Source organism: Urocampus carinirostris, chromosome 10 (genome assembly GCF_059441175.1).
Source record: "Urocampus carinirostris isolate Australia breed hairy pipefish chromosome 10, RoL_Ucar_1.0, whole genome shotgun sequence".
Lineage (NCBI taxonomy): Eukaryota > Metazoa > Chordata > Actinopteri > Syngnathiformes > Syngnathidae > Urocampus > Urocampus carinirostris.
The window spans coordinates 7,875,453-7,892,820 of NC_142358.1; the positions used below are offsets into that span (position 1 = coordinate 7,875,453).

General features: G+C 39.3%; 2 protein-coding genes across 5 annotated transcripts in view; one reads left to right on the forward strand and one right to left on the reverse strand.

Annotated features, from left to right (window-relative positions):
- The window catches only part of aadac (arylacetamide deacetylase), a 37,635-nt gene extending 25,363 nt beyond the window's left edge, over window positions 1-12,272 (forward strand). For all 4 annotated transcript variants that reach the window (XM_088344999.1, XM_088345000.1, XM_088345002.1 and 1 more), the window contains 3 exons: window positions 120-189; window positions 3,397-3,568; window positions 5,717-12,272. In XM_088344999.1, the coding sequence (XP_088201125.1) occupies window positions 120-189; window positions 3,397-3,568; window positions 5,717-6,325 (851 nt within the window). In that variant the 3' untranslated portion in view covers window positions 6,326-12,272. The remainder of the gene's footprint in view (window positions 1-119; window positions 190-3,396; window positions 3,569-5,716) is intronic.
- On the reverse strand, window positions 12,167-16,733 carry LOC148357606 (succinate receptor 1-like). The gene is made up of 2 exons (XM_088345003.1): window positions 16,340-16,733; window positions 12,167-15,120 (listed from the first exon to the last, which is right to left on the reverse strand). The coding sequence occupies exons 1-2, from the start codon at window positions 16,340-16,342 to the stop codon at window positions 14,173-14,175; spliced, it is 951 nt and encodes a 316-aa protein (XP_088201129.1). The 5' UTR covers window positions 16,343-16,733; the 3' UTR covers window positions 12,167-14,172.
- Window positions 16,734-17,368: the final 635 nt, after the last annotated feature.

The window sequence follows — 17,368 nt, forward strand, 5'->3', positions numbered from 1 at the left end:
GAATTAACATTTGGTTATGGTAGAAGTCTGGCAATCATTGACCTTAGATAGTTCCAATATAAGCATGCATGATATAAATACACACTGAATTGAACTCTGCAATCTGTCTTTCGCCACAGACATGGGTCCTTATGATCTCGCCGCCAGAAAAGTAGTCACTGAGCTGAATGCGGTGGTCGTCTCTGTTGAGTAAGTACACACGGTTGTACCCATAATTGCTTGGATTTCAGTTTACTTGAGAGTTAAAGCGATGGGCACCAGGCTGGCCTGCATTTTGGAAAGATTGACTGTAATTGATGCCCTTTGAAATTGATTACAAAAAACAACAGGGGAAGGGAAGAGGAACAATAAACGAGACTAAGTAGATCAGGTGTCACAAACTCAATTTACCCAGGCGTTGTGTCAGTTTTCCACACTGAAACCTGGTAAAAGCACTGTCATCTAATATTTCCCTTTTCTATACAAAATAAGATGTAAAAAAACAGTAAATCAATCTGTAATAAATAAATATGATTATATTAGAGCAATTAACAATGACTAAAATATTAAATACTTAAGAAGAAAAATCTACTGGTTCTAATACACTTTCGGTTTGATTATGTGCATAAACAGTCTTTATGATTCAGCTTTCTGAACTTTAATGGCACATTTAACAAACTTTTTTGCACGTGGCTTCTTTATTGTGAGATTAAATTTTGTCTGCATGCACTGTTCTTTAAGTTTGATTTCAACAGCAGTTACAAGGGTTCCCGCAGATCCTTAAAAAATCTTAAATAATAATAATTATTATAAAAATAAGGCCTTAAGTGGCATTAAAATGTCTTAATTCTAATTTTAGAAAGTCTTAAAAAATGTGAACACATTATTACGATTTATATTTAATAACATTTATAAATTGTCTTTTTTTAAAATTCACTTTATCTTTTGTGGCAACATTGCGTGACCATCATAGCGGAACTATCAAAATGTTGATGTGGTTTCATTCAGGCCTTTCAGAATAGATGCGTGTCTTAGGTGTGCCCACAATACACATAGCACTTTCAAACAGGGACATATACTTTGGACCATGCAAAAAGTGTAAATCTAATGAGAAGTGGCTGTCCAACGAACGTTTTTCGCCATGTTTAAAAGCTGTACGAGGTAGTTCGTGCACACTGTATTTGCCAACTTGTTCTTAAATTTGATTTCAAAAGGCATTGAAAAGTCTTATAAAGTATTTAATTCATTTTGCCTTAACTCTTGTGGCATGCAGGTACATATTATGTACATTTTCATGCTTTTTGTATTTTTAATCAAAGAGAGAACATTGAAAAGTAAACACTCAGGAGCTCAGATTTCCCTCAGGTTTTGAGAAAGTTTGCATGCTCAAAATGGCATTGTCCTGTGATTTATATGTTATTGCAGAGGACCACATCATATACACTAAGTGTGCTGTGTACATTATTTGGACATATAAACATCCATTGTCATTTATAATGTATGACTTATCATACACCTGGTGTATTTCAATGCATTTCCCAGAATTTCGGTATTTTAAACACTTTTGTTGAGTGACGTTTGAATTTTAAATATAATGATAATAATCATGATAATAAATTTGCCTTCAAACCACACACTGGAGCCCTCATGACGCCGGTATTGCACTGAACTCCCCAAGGGATGGGTTGGCCTTGGGCCGACCAATTGTGTTGAAGTAAAATTTTAACCCCTTAACAGCCATTTGGTGGGCCGCCGGACTTTAGATAAACAGATTCGTGTCCGCACGATGTCGCCAGTCATTGAAATAGGTCATGCAACATATCATTGGAAAGCTTAAACTCTTAGCATTCAAGCTTTGCATTTCAAAAGTTAAGCACTTCAAAATATACTTATCGGAGAAACATCACGATCAGTTTGAAACAAGGGTCCCGAAAACCATAAAGCCGGCGTAACTCACTGGTGGTCTTCAACTTCTTTGAATGTCCGTGAAATTATCTTCGTTACATCAAGGACAATCCATAGAATCCATCCATCCATCCATCCATTATCTGCACCGCTTATCCTTAGTAGGGTCGCCGGGGTGCTGGAGCCCATCCCAGCTATCTTCAGGCAGTGGGCAGGGGACATCCTGAACTGGTTGCCAGCCAGTCGCAGGGCACAGTCGCTCATTCATACCTAGGGACAATTTGGACCAGCCAATTAACCTGATATGCATGTTTTTGGAATGTTGGAGGAAACCGGAGTGCCCGGAGGAAACCCACGCAAGCACGGAACATGAACATGCAAACTCCACACAGGAGGTTCGATTTCATGACCTCAGAACTGTGCCGCACACGCGCTAAAAAGTGCGCTGCCGTGCTGCCTCCATAGAATCCAACCCTTCAAAATATTTACTCCAAAACACACAATAATGCTGGCAGATACATTATTCCCAATATGGTAGTTAGCGCTCCCCTTTCGATTGATACCTTTTCTATGTTGAGGGTTTGTTCATGCTAGTTGTATTTATTCACAACGTTAAATTAAACTTGCGTCTTCTTCAACACATGTATTCCACGTGTCTAACTCTTACCATTTCTCCTCCATTAGAAAAACTTGCATAAGCCACAGGGTTGAAAGCTTGGAAAAAAAATCATGGCCTATAGTCCTAATTTCACAGTATATGTGTATACAGTTTAGTTAGTTTTCTTAAGTCATTTTTAGGGTATGTACTGTCCTAAGGGGCAGATGGAGGAATAAATAAATGTGCCACCAAACATTCTGAGGGGTTGGAATTAAATAGATACTCATAAATGGCTGAGTTACACTGAAAAAAATGCTGGCTAAGAGAGTTAAGCTGAAGGAACCCTGGTTATATCAATTTACGTCAAATATTTTGTGATTGCATTGTATATAACAAGCAGGTGATTAATTGAATCAGTTAATTTGTTTACTTAGTCAGTGATGTGTACACACCGTCGTTGGTCAGGCCAAGAAAAATCTGAATTATATTGCAGCGTAGACTTAATTTACATCCATCTTGAACATTCGCGTGTGAACAAATTTGCATGTAGTAATCTTGCATACCATACTCGATCCGCACTAACATAATATGGGGGATAGTATTCCCAAACTATTGTCTTGCAAAATGTAAATAGCGCAAAGCCTGAGAATTTGAGACTCCCTGGCTAAGTGAAAAAGGAAGTAATTGTCTTGGTTGCAATAGAAACAATTAATGAAGTTTCATTTAAATAACAAATAAACCTCTTGAGTTGTTATTTCATGCAAATCAGCTTCTCAAGGTTTCCTGCTGAGGTTTTTGAGTTTTTCCTTGCCTCCATGTATGATTCAGATCAGGGTATGGTGTTATAGTGGTCTTAGACCTTTATGATTAAAGGCTATACAAATAAAAATGACTTGACTTAATTACTCTTACAGATATCGCCTCGCTCCTGCTCATCACTTCCCCGTTCAGTTTGAGGATGTGTATCGCGTCGTCAAGCACTTTCTCCAGGTAGGGGTGCTCGCTCAGTATTCTGTGGACCCGGAACGAATCGCAGTATCCGGCGACAGTGCTGGAGGGAACTTGGCTGCTGCTGTGTCCCAACAGGTATGTCAAATTTTGACTTATTGTTTGGCAAAAAGTGAAATACCAGATCATGTTTTAGCTAAACTTGTTTAACCTAGGCTAACTCTAAAGTAGTCCGACCAAATTCAGAAATTCAGTAGACCCCTGGAATACATCCGTTCTTTGGTGAAATATTTGTATAGCGGGTGATAAAAATCTATGGTAATTAGCTAATGCTTTCTGAACCATTGGAACCCTAGATAAAAACATTTGAAAAAGTAGTACCGTATTTTCCGCACTATAAGGCGCACTGGGTTATAGGGCGCACCCGGAAAAATTAGTTTTTGGTCCTATATTTGACATACATAAGACGCACCGGATTATAAGGCGCTACAATGGGAACGTCGACAAAACAGTCAGATAGTGCAGTCAAACTTATTACCCCCTTAACATTCCCAAAGCTTGCAAAGACGCAAATACGTGTCGAGAACAAGTGCGGATGCAGTGTCCGTACGATGTCACTCAAATGCATCGTTCCATCATTCGGAAGGTTAAAGTCTTGGGATTCAAGAAATGTCTGAAACAAGATACAGGGAAAATATATAGCCGGAGTAGCTCACTTAAGTCGTTGTGTTCAATAATAATGTGCAGCCATGGTCTTCTTATATCCGTGAGTGTAGTAAATCCAGGAGAATAAAATATTTACAAATACAGAATAGTAAAAAATGCTTTCTTTATGCCGTCAACCACGTGCTATTCACATTCATCTTTTTCGGCCAATTGCAGGCTTTGTTTTGCCGCTTAAGCCTATGCCAGCCTGTAAATGATAAAAAGCATCCGCCTCTTGACCTCCGAATAACTTTAGCCAATAGTGATCGATTCAAATGATGATTGACACATTGGTTAGCCTATGAAACGCCGGTAAATAAATCCCAGCATACACCACGGACTACTTGGCGTTCGGGGGAAAATCTAGTCGGCGGCTGCAAGTTAGTTGGAAGACTTTGCGACTTAATATTGATCCATAAATAAGGCGCACTGTATTATAAGGCGCATGGTCAGCTTTGGAAAAAAATAAAGGCTTTTAGGTGCGCCTTATAGTGCGGAAAATACGATATATTATAAGTACTTTTTATTTGTATTTTTATTTGCATATGATTTAATAACACTATAAAAAGGAAGGACAAATTAAATGTTATTTACCTTTGGTGTGACGTAACTTGAGCTGGTCGAGTAGGGTAGCGGGTAGATGCAAAAGCGTATTAAAAATGAAACTGATTTTTAAACATCCACTCGCGAGGATAGTCATGGATGGCATGAAGATTTCCTTGCTTGAATCTCCTCCTTATTTTTAATAATGGTCATGATAGGAGATTGTTTCGAGCCATGCAACTTGGTGAGTGTAGCGATTTTTATGCCTTCTTTTGTATTTGTTTTGAACCTCCGTTTCCCTAGTTGTCATGTTGTTGCTTCTCCTTTTAGCATCACTGCAAGTCTGTGTACCCTGAAAATACAGTATTCTACCCTTAAATTGCAAAGTCATTACGAAGCGCAAAATATTCTGAACTGAACAAAGAGAGAAAGGGCATTGAAGGAGCTAGTTCAGCCGATAGCATATTTGCAGTTTCACGATTTTGTGATGTGACACAATAATAAACAAGCATTTTTATATGAAGTCAACTATTAGCAGACAAGCATCTTAGAAATGTCAATCAATGAACAATGAGAAGATTGAAGGGTTATTTATTTAAATATGACTTGAGTTGAATTGAATATAGTTTTTGGACCGCAAATAATTTGTTGTTGACATTGTATAGTGGGCAAATTGCTGTAAAGACGGGCTGAAGAAAATGTTTTATTCCACATTCTAAAGTGAAAACGTCATAAGGAAAGGAATGCTGTGTCCTGGGGGTCCACTATACAAGCAATCCCTGTTTAGTTTGACGCTTGTGGTTAACTTAAGTCGTATTTGTTCGCATTGAACTCTCCAACTTACTCTAAAATGCTTCTGGCGGTCATGTGTGAATGTCATGGTGGCAGGCATACATTTTTTTGGCCCAAGTGATTTTTTATCATGTTTTGTAAAGTTACCCTACTGTAAAAAGTCACAGGATGATGTATTGCAATACTCCAATGTTATCAAATACTGTTTGTGAATTCAACTCTTATTTCTCTCCTACAACTTTCCAGTTATTGCAGGACCCGACACAAAAGGTTCAATTGAAAGCCCAAGCCCTAATCTACCCTGTGCTCCAAGCACTGGACCTCAACACACCATCTTACCAACAGAATCGAGACACGCTTATTTTACCAAGATACCTGATGGTCCGGTTTTGGAGTGAATATTTCACCAGCGACAAAGCCTTTTTGAGAGCCATGATGGCAAACAACCACAACAACGCCGAGTCCTCTAACCTGATGAAGTTTGTCAACTGGAGCGCTTTTTTGCCTGAAATTTATCACGGAAACTACACCTACAGTGCCCCCACAGTATCGCAGGGGCCAAGCGGTGGATTGGCCCAATCTTTGGTGGACCCCAGGGCGTCCCCCCTGCTGGTTCCTGATGCAGTTTTGCGCTCTCAGCCCAAGGCTTACATCCAAACGTGCGAGTATGATGTTTTACGAGACGACGGGATCATGTACGCAACGCGTCTCCAAGAAGCCGGCGTGCAAGTAACGCACGAGCACTACCAAGGAGGATTTCATGGAGCCTTCATGTTTACCGTGTGGCCGATGGACTTCAATATTGGTCACCAAATGGTTGGAGATTACGTGAAATGGCTCAAGGACAATTTGTAAAGTAAATAAAAGGGATACAATATTTTCAGTGGGGTTTTTAGACACTTTTTCGTAAATATACTACACTAGCGTAGAGGAATTGCTTTATATTGTATTTATTTAATTCAGAATCTAATTATGTGATTACCGTGTTTTCCGCACTACAAGGCGCACCGGGTTATAGGGCGCACCCCGAAAAAATAGTTTTTGGTCCTATATTTGACATACATAAGACGCACCGGATTATAAGGCGCTACAATGGGAACGTCGACAAAACAGTCAGATAGTTCAGTCAAACTTATTACCCCCTTGACATTCCCAAAGCTTGCAAAGAAGCAAATACGTGTTGTAGACACGTGTGGATGCAGTGTCCGTACGATGTCACTCAAATGCATCGTTCCATCATTCGGAAGGTTAAAGTCTTGGGATTCAAGAAATGCCAACCATTCCTTAGTTTCTATTTCCTTTTTCGCTCGCAACTTTACTGTGCATATGACAATAAACACTTGCAATTGAGTTTAATTTAAAAATAGACAATCCATTCCATCCATTATCTCCACCGCTTATCACAGAAACATCGAGTTCAGTCTGAAACAAGATACAGGGAAAATATATATATAGCTCACCGAAGTCGTTGTGTTCAATAATAATGTGCAACCATGGTCCTTTTATATCCGTGAGTGTAGTAAATCCAGGAGAGTAAAATATTTACAAATACAGTTCAGAATAGTAAAATACTGTTTTCTCTATGCCGTCAACCCAACCTGCTATTCACATTCATCTTTTTCGGCCAATTGCAGGCTTTGTTTTGCGCCTTTAGCCTATGCAAGCCTGTAAATGATAAAAAGGATCTGCCCCCTTTACCTCCGAATAACTTTAGCCAATAGTGATCGATTCAAATGATGATTGACAGATTGGTTAGCCAATGAAACGCCGGTAAATAAATCCCAGCATACACCGCGGACTACTTTGCGTTCGGGGGAAAATCTAGTCGGCGGCTGCTGCATTAGTTGCAAGACTTTGCGACTTATTATTGATCCATAAATAAGGCGCACTGTATTATAAGGCGCATGGTCAGCTTTTGAAAAAAATAAAGGCTTTTAGGTGTGCCTTATAGTGCGGAAAATACGGTACTTATTTGGCTAGGGGGTATTGCTCACGGTGAAGGAACCAATACTCTGAACATATTTCAATTTTAGCTTTGAATTATTAATTTTCCAATTCATTGATACGAATAATGAATGATCAGTCCAGAAGGAAAATATTCAAGACACACCAAAAAAATAATGCACGTGTTTGATACTAACACAAATTTAGTCAAACAAAGGAATACAGGACATTGTTGACACAAGCCCTCACAGTCTTAGAAAACAGGGCGGTTTGAGGGCTAGGGTAGGTAGGCCACATGGTGAAAAAAAAAAACTCCTCGGACAAGTCTCCATATTCCTTTCATGGCAACCTTCAGACGAGGGATAGGGGAAAGCAGAATTATGGCTTGGTTTTGCCATGTTTCCTGGCTGGGAGACGAGGGTGTGGCTTTAGGCCTTGCTGGTCGCTATTGTTCCCGGGTGGCCTAGGCCTTCCCCCACCTTTTCAGCACATGTGAAGGCAGCAAGAAGAAGAGAAAGTATGGAACTTTGCACATCTCTTTTAAACATGTGGGAATTCCTGGTCAAGAGGTGCTGTCTTAGTCAGCAACGACTTCCTGCTGGTGCTTTCCAAATAAAGTTTTCAAACTGGTCAATCATAATTATTACTATTTGAATTATTATATTTTTTTAATAATTTTGGATAATGGGCAAAATTTCACTTTGACATGCAGAGAACTACTGCATTGCATGAACATGACACACGGATATTTAATCTTTTGATTACATATGAACATTTTGGGGTTTGAAATCTTTATTATATAGCTGGAGAGTCTGGTCACTTCCGGTGCATAGCCGTTCGTAGTTGGTGTTGTCAGCAGGGGGAATAGTCTCTACACTCTGGATCACCAACGTAATCCTGGGGGCCAATAGGTAGTTGCCAACACCTGAGTAGCTTGTGGACTGGTTTTGAAAATTGTTTACTGGTGAAGGGTCATTGTGATTTTCTAGACAATTGGATTTCTAAATGGCATGATGTATCAGTGGTTGACTGAGCCTTGTACTTCGTGCTTGAGATGGTGCTACAGTAAATGTATCTAGTTGTATTTCACCCACCCTTCTTAACATTAGCAAAATAGATGTTAGTTGTCACATTGTGAGTGAAATAAAAACAGATAGTAATCAGAAGAGGTTGTGATGCAGCATGCTTTTAAAAAATAAAAGAGTAACGCACCATGTTTTAACGACATTTGAGTTACAAAGATTTATAAATGACACATTATAGTATTTGTTAAACACTTCATGGTGATTACGTTTAGAAAATATAATTTGTATTCTACAGTCTGCATGCTAGAATTGGCAATATATCCATCCATCCATTATCCGCTTATCCTCAGTAGGGTCGCGGGTGTGCTGGAGCCCATCACAGCTGTCTTTAGGCAGTGGGCAGGGGACACCCTGAACTGGTTGCCAGCCAGTCGCAGGGCACACAGACGACAACTCACTCGCTCATCCACACCTAGGGACAATTTGGACCGGCCAATTAACCTGACATGCATGTTTTTGGAATGAGGGAGGAAACCGGAGTGCCCGGAGGACACCCACACAAGCACGGGGAGAACATGCAAATTCCACACAGGAAGGTTCGATCTCATGACCTTAGAACTGTGCAACACACATGCTAACCACTGCACTGGCGTGCTGCTGAACATTGGCAATATCAAACAAATACAATTATTTTTAATTTGTCAGAGTTCTTTCATTGTGGTGGTCATAGACTGAGGAATTTTTGCTTGTGTATTGTCACATCTTTGACATTGCATCCACTCAACAGTATTTTTCAATCTTGGTTCAAGGACTTAACATCAGTTATCTCTAATATGTCTATCAAATATTTTGTCTGGGTGGACTGCTTTTCCTGTGAGATTTTTTGGGGCTTCGTCACCACGCACACATTTAAAAAGGCTGCTCTCTCGGCTTGTGGGGTGTTCTAATTCTGAAATTTAGTCAAAAAAAAAAAATTCTCAAAACTTTTGGTGGAGGTTGAAAGCATTCGAACGTTTACGCACCACTGTATATAATTTGTCATGCGAAGGATCTGAAAACGAAGTTAGTTGCCCATTCTATCTTCGTAATATTTTCCCATCATCCGAGAAAATCTCTATCCACTGATCCAGAAAAGGACCGTACAACTCGAGCACTTCGACTGGTCTAGTAATGGCTATTTTATCGTGAATGTTTTTGATGGGGTTCTTCATCTTAGCATGCATTTATGGATTTTTCTTTGTACAAAAGATGGAGCGTGTGAGGGCTTAGGATTTCTTCGTGTAATAGCCAGCTCTAGACTTAAGATTCCTAAAGTGGTTAAGCCTTAAGCCTAATTTGATCATTTATTTTAAATCTGTATATTTACAGTTATGATAATTAATACACCTTGTATCTTTTTTGGGGTGTTCTTATTTCAAATGTATTAAAATAGTTGCTCACATTAGGTGCAATTTAGGTGTACATGGAAAATTGTTGGCATTTTGTCTAATAAATTAGTGATCTTGCTATAAGATGCTCACTTCCGTCTTTACATTTTTTCGTGTGCAGATAAATATGTGATATAGTGAACCTCTTGTGTTTCGCAGAGATTACGCTTCAAAAAGAACCTGTGATAGGCAAATTCCGTGATAAAGAAACCTTTATTTTCTTATCATTTTTTTTAATAGTTGTGTAGAGCCTTTTATCGACACTCGAAATCGCAAGATAATTTGCACATACGTTATGCAAATTTGGTAAGCAGTTTTACGTACTTGTACATGTTGAATGGAATAGTTATTGAGGCACAGGTATCGAAGAAGCACTGTTTGGCCAATCAGAATGAAAAACACCAAGCACGATGAAAATCAGTGAAGAAGCGAAACTGTGAAAAGATAACTGCCCTATAGCGAGGGTTCACTATACAGCACAAATTCATCAATCATGTATCCAAAGTAATGAGGTTATGATTCTTTTCCGTGTCAGGTTTACCTCTTACCTCATTTTCTGGGTATCCTTGGAAACGGTGAATCAATAATCAAGGTGTCACAATAATTTTTATTTTTTTCTTGGAAGGTGTAGCAGTACTCGTGCAGTGTGTGTGATTAAGATTTTCGTTTGGAGATTCATTCCTGAATTCCTTTACCACTACAAAGGGATAATAACAATAAAGTGAAATGGATTATAAGCATTGATTCTTAGGGTAGGTTTACACTGTGCGAGAGAAAAGATATCTTGGTTGTCGTATGCTTGCCTCCTGTATAGAATGTACACAACACGTTTCTTTTCCTGTCTTTGGTTTGCAAGGATCCCATAAAATGCTGGATTATTCTTTTCTTCCAGCTTTTGCTAGAAAAAACACAATCGTGTCCATGTGTTTAAGATGTTAGCCACGCTGTCAAGATGGTTTTGATTTTTAAGTTTTTGTTTCTTAGAATCTGTCTAATAGCAATGGAATAAAAGCTCTGGTTGTGATTGTCAAACTGAATTGGAACTGACATGTTTTTGGCAGTTTTTGCAACTTTTTTTAAAATCTGAGACTACATTGATTCAAAAAGTATGTACATGTATGCTAATATTATCACCCCAAAGTTATATATTGACATATATAAATATCCAAAAATTCGGACTATAGGCCGCGACTTTTGTCACAAGCGTTCAACCTTGTGGCTTATGCGCTGATGTGGCTAATTTTATGCATTTTTTGTAACGGCCGCCAGGGGCTCTCTGAGTACAGGTAAGAGAGAGACAGTTCGAATATGTGTCTAGGAGGACGCAAGTTTAATGTAACTTTGTGTATGAATGAAAGTAGTGTTAACTGACCCTTATCATAAAAAATATGTCAATCGAAAGTGGGATGCTAACTACCATATTGGGAATTATTTTACGAGTCTGTTTATCAGTAATCTGAAATGATGTGGCGAAACGAACTTCTTTGACTGTCTGCGAAAATGGCTTCGTTACATCAAGGACAATCCATAGAATCCAACCATGTAAAACATTTACTCCAAAACACACGATTATCCCGACAGATAAAGAAAAATCGGCTTTGAACATTTCTGCTCTGTTGGCCGTTGTTCATTTCGCCACATTAGTTCTGTTTACAAATTAACTAGTAAAATTATTCGGAATAGGGTAGTTAGTATCCCCCTTTCTATTGACACATTTTCCATGATGAGTTGTCTGTTCATGCTAGTTTTATTCATGCACAAAGTTGTATTAAACTTGCGTCTTCTTCGACACATATTTCACGTGTGTCCCTCTTACCTTAACTGCTCGGGCGCCACTAGCAGCCGTTACGAAAAATGCATAAATTGGCCGCACCGTTGCATAAGCCGCAGGGTTGAAAGCTTGGCAAAAAAGTCGCGGCTTACGAAATTCTGTTTTGGAAAAAGTCTAGAAAACTTCTAGATCTTACCATCGTTCAGTTTTTGTTCCTGGTTTGGAGAATACATCTATTAGAAAATTAACTTTATACTGCTTAGTGTACTCGGGTGAGTTAGCATTAAATGGTCCTATCTAGGTCATGTGACTTCACAATGAGAACAGGTTGAGTATGTTGCGTGTAGGCCGTGTGTGGTATATCAGTGCTAAACTAAGCCAGTGTTATCCGGACTTCAGACATTTTTGACCATTCTAAAATTAAAAAAAAAACATATCGTAAGTTGACTTATGAACAGAACAGTGATATGAGGAAACATCTGTTATATTTAGGATTGGCTTGTTATTGTGGGCCATGCAAAACGGGAATGGAATTTTGTTTCTTTCGTGGTAAGAAGTCAACTAAACCAAAGAGTCCTTGGCCTCGTCAATTCAGGCAGTTAAACGATCAATAAAAGACAACTACATTCTCTGTTTACGGTGATGTTTATTTCAAATGTGCTTGGCTACCTCCACGAATTTCTCCCCCACTGTGTTTTTTTCTTCGAATACTGTGTTTTATTAGTGCCGGTCATTTGCCGTTCCTTTTATATTTTCCTGCTTGGCTTTTAGACCAGTTACCTCGACTCATATTTTCACCAATCTTTGACACCTGACGTCAGTTTTTTGTTGCACGATGTGATTAAAAATGAAGAAACTTACCAAATACTAAGAATAATGTGCAATGTACTTCGCCAGGAAAAATGCATTTTCTTTTAAAAAATTGTATATTGAAATTGAGAAATACATCCATCCATCCATTATCTGCACCGCTTATCCTCAGTAGGGTCGCGGGGACGCTGGAGCCCATCCCAGCTATCTTCAGGCAGTGAGCAGGGGACACCCTGAACTGGTTGCCAGCAAATCGCAGGGTACACAGGGACAGACAATTCGCTCGCTCATTCACACCTAGGGACAATTTGAACAGACCAATTAACCGGAAACCCACACAAGCACGGGTAGAACATGCAAACTCCATACAGGAGGTTTGAACTCAGAACCACTGCGCCGCCATGCTGCGAGAAAAGTACAGATGATGTATATCTTTACTCAATGCTGCTCTTGGTTTAAATAGGCTAGTTCAATGTATTTCCAGTGCATCTTTAAACAAAGATTGGCATCTAGAGGAATCAATCCATTATATTGTGGTTTTTTTTTTTGTAAGTTAGAACATCTTCTAAAGTTTCGTAATATGAAAATTCTCTATCCATTCAGCAAAAAAACATTTTCAATATTTGATAGCTCTGTCATCAGTTTAGGAATAGACACGGCGAGGACTCCAAAGTGTCAGTCCTTAGAGGAAGTGATGTCATTTTGTGTAACATGTTGATTGGCAGTGTGTAAAATGCACATATATATTAATTTTGTGCGCATGTTATAGTGGAAATCATACAGATAATACACTGCTAAAAATATGTTGCACCATCAGCAGAAAAAAGTCGATTTTAAGTATATTCTTTCTGGTTTAGATATTTGGTTTGGTTTCTCTTTATAACAGATGATTATACATATTGTTTTAAGATTCCAGTACAAATCCTCTCATTTTACAACAACAAAAAACTTTAAAAGTAAAACTAGTCCTTTTTTTCTTCAAATATGACAATATTTGTAATCTTTATTTGTTCCCGCTGTTCGTGGTATATTTTTTTAAACTTCATCTTGGTTACTTTTAAAAATCTATATTTTCCACCAAGTTGACATTACAGTTTTTTTCCTTTGACACAAGAAAAAAACCCATCTTAAGATATGTGAAGTGTTTTTTTTTTTCTATATCCTTCTAATTGTATTTTTACCTTTTTTCTTTGGTTTAGCTTAAAATCAAAAATAGTTTTTTTTTTAAAGTGGCTATTTCTACGTAGTTTTTTGTGATTTTTTGTTTTAGCAAACATTAATCTGTGTGACTTTTAAAATAATGTTTTCTACCAAGATATCAGTAGAAATGTTATACTTAACAACAAAACTGTCTTAGAATGTGGTACATTTTCAGCATATGAGAGAAGATTTTTAATGTTTTTATGTTGTTTCGCCCCATTCTTTTTCTTGGCTTACATTCATCTTACTTTTTGGGACCGCGAAATAAAATTTGGACACTTAAGGACTACTGAATCACTGCTGGATTTATTTTACATGAGAAACCCTGAGGAATTGTTCAGTGACGTCTTGCATGTTAAGAAATCTATCTTTGGTCATGTTGTGGGAAATAAAAAGCAAAAACAAAATAATCAGCCCTTTGTTGCCGTGTTGATGCCTTAGGAGATATTCTCCAGCCCCGTGTTACATGCTTAACGTCATGCGAGGCCTTCAATCGTCTTATACTTAGGAAGTGATCAAATGCTATCAAACTGGTGTTTTTGTGGCCAGCTTTCTGACTTTTGCAAGTAGTAACTTTCTGAACTTGTCCCCCATAAGGAAATAAAAGACCGGGTTGATGACGCTGTGCAAGAAGGCTAACGGTCTTGTCAAGATGTAAAACCCTTCAATGTACATCCTTGTACACAATCGCAACTCTGCCCATTCCCTCCGCGAAGCAATTCGCACATTCCTCATTACGTGGTACGGCATGTATAGAACCAAAAACATCGCCGACGCTGATGCCACCACTCTGAGTGTGTGCTTGTACTGTGAATTCTGGCGATGAAAAACCTTTTCCTGCGTCCGCAGTAGCTCCAAAATCTTTTTGTAGAATCCGCAGAGTCCTAGCAATGGTAGAACGTAGCCAGTTAAAGAGAGACCAACGCTGTACCCCAAAACGCTAATGTCGCCTTGTAAGCTAGCAAAGTCTTTGCAGCGACTCCAGTTCTCACTCTGTAGATCCTGCAGCATTAACACGATCATAGGGCTAACTTCCGCGTTGACAGCCAACCAGCTCAACCCTGTGACCAACAACGCCGCCCTTGGTTTCAAAAGGATGTGGTTCCGAGCCGGGTGGCGAAGAACCAAAAAGCGGTCCATGCTCAGCCAGGCCATGAACAGAATGGATGAGTAGAGGTTGACGTGTAGGACGTAGCGGTTGATGACGCAAGCGTAGTGGCTGGTTTCTTTTTGGCCATGGGCGTAGAGGTAGGAGAGGCGGGGTAGCGTGCAGAGGAAAATTAGGTCAGAGACTGCCAGGTTGAAGAGGTAGATGTGGAAACTCCGCCACTTAGGAAGACAAAACAGATAGCCGAGGACCACCATCAGATTTCCCGGGAAGCCGATGCAGAACTCGATCCCATAAGATGGGGACAGGAAGTACTTTTCCAGCACATCGTCAATTTGTGTGCAGTTCAACACCTGGAAAGTAGACTGAGAGACATGGTCAAACTGGTTGGAATTGTCCAAGCATTAAGATATAGGGTAACCAACATCACTGGAAGAATAATAGAGCCCCTCAGTACTAAACAAAATAGGGCATTGGACGCTTCATGAACAAGGGAAAGTTTTTTTGCTTTCCACTGAAGCATCAATGCAAGCCTTGCGACCCTAGCTAAGAAAAATACATTTTTGTATCACAGATGTGCTCAGTCTTTCTGAACTACTTGAGACTTTGAACTGAATTAAGGTAGAAAAAAAGCATTTGGGCAGTTAGTTTAGCCATATTAGCAATTGCATCATGCCTTGACCCAAAACAATAAAAGACCATCCTTTTATGACACTGACAAATAACAGGCAGGGGTCTGAGAGTAACTACTCATGCATGCACAGTTTTTCATCACGTAAGATAGTTTGTGTTGATGTCCTATAGTGGGGAAAAAGCATTTTAGTCCACGATGGTTCATCCCAAGGGTCTGCTGAATTTGTATGTTTTCTCCCCCTGTGCTGTCAAAGGAGCTGTTTCCATGGAAAGCAATTTCCCTTTGATCACGAAAATGCCATGAACTCGTTTGTGGTGAGGCGTAGTTCAAGCTTCATTAGGAGGCATTCTCAGTTGCCACCATACAAGTGTTTTTTATACAAATATTTACTGTAATTACAACTGTACTACTGTGGTGTGGTTATGGATGGTAGATTTACATATGAAGGGTAGACCTGGTTACAAAAAGGCTGACAGGGATTTATCCATCCGACATAAATTCAAGAAATGCTACAAGGCCTTTTTAACGGATTTGGTTCACATATACGACTTTGTCAGAAGTTTATCTTCTGATACATCAGACAGGAAAATTGTAGTCTGGTTCACATGTCTGTTTTTCAGACTTTAAACAGTTTTAGAAGTAGCAATATAAGGAGGACATCATTGAAATACATGTCATTTCCACATATAACTTAAATTTCAAACTAAACTGACCAAGAAGATGTCAACTTAACAATATAAGCAAGGCCCTCAGAATCTTTCGGCCCATTTCTGGTTTGGTGAATTATTAAAACATAACCACACTTAAATGTTTCTGTGCAGGTACTGTTCAGATCGAACATGGTTGTCTAGAAGCATCAACCAAAAGACTGTTCTTCAAAAAGGACTGGCGTATGTTTCATATCAAACTAGAAGGAAACAGGTTAAAACGAGTGCGATTCAAAGACTCACCATTCCGTAGTCCAGCTGGAGTTTGTGAAAGTGCAAACACACTAAGTTGTGCCCTAAGAAATGCCTAGTGCAAAGTGGAAAAGGTAAACATGGATCGCTGCAGGTACAGCTGACTTTTTATACGACCTGTTTGGGAAAACAGCGACGATGACACACAAACCCCGGGTCATATTTCTCAGCGGCAAACACAACCCCATGTTTGGTGTAGATACAGAGAATAATAGCAAGGTGTTGACTTCATTTTGAAAAGAACCCGTGTGGAGCACATTTCACGGCAATTGCACAAGCCCTGAGGTTGATTCGGACGTGTGTTTCGCTCCACTGCATATTTTGGCAACACTGGCCACAATGTCGCTCTCTCTTTCATGACCACATGATTCACTGCTGAGAGACATGTGAGAATGAACCCTGCTCGCTGTTTTTTTTTTTCTTCATTTTTTCAAAAAGAGAAGGAGGGCGAGAGAGCACACGAGTGCTTATGTGGGTTCTTTTGCATTTGTTACTATGAAATGAAGACCCAAAGGTCATCACTTCGCATTGAAAGTTCATTTAATCAAGAGACATTGTTAAAACAATTTTGCGAAGGGCACCATCCAAGCCGTTGAACTTCCAAGAGTTTTCAGTGGCCTCGGTTGCCAGGATCTGGCACGCCACTCCTGAATGAATCGGTCACATGCCTAGAGACATGTTTGCGAGTACAGTGGAACCTCGGTTCTCGACCATAATCCGTTCCAGAACTCTGTTCGAAAACCGATTTGTTCAATCACTGAAATCGTTTTTCCCATTAAAAGTAATGTAAAATCGTTTTAATCCGTTCCAACACCCTGAATGTTTACCATGAACGTAAACATGAAGCTAACCCAGGCTAATCGTACGTTCGCGTTAGCGTAATCTTCCGTACGAAAGATTACGCTAACATGAACGTGTAAAAATAAAAAAAAATCAGGTCGTTTACACGTCACGCCGGGTCTCTACAAAAAGTGGCTAGCGCTTCATTGGAAAGGGAGCTCAGTTCCAACACCCTGAATG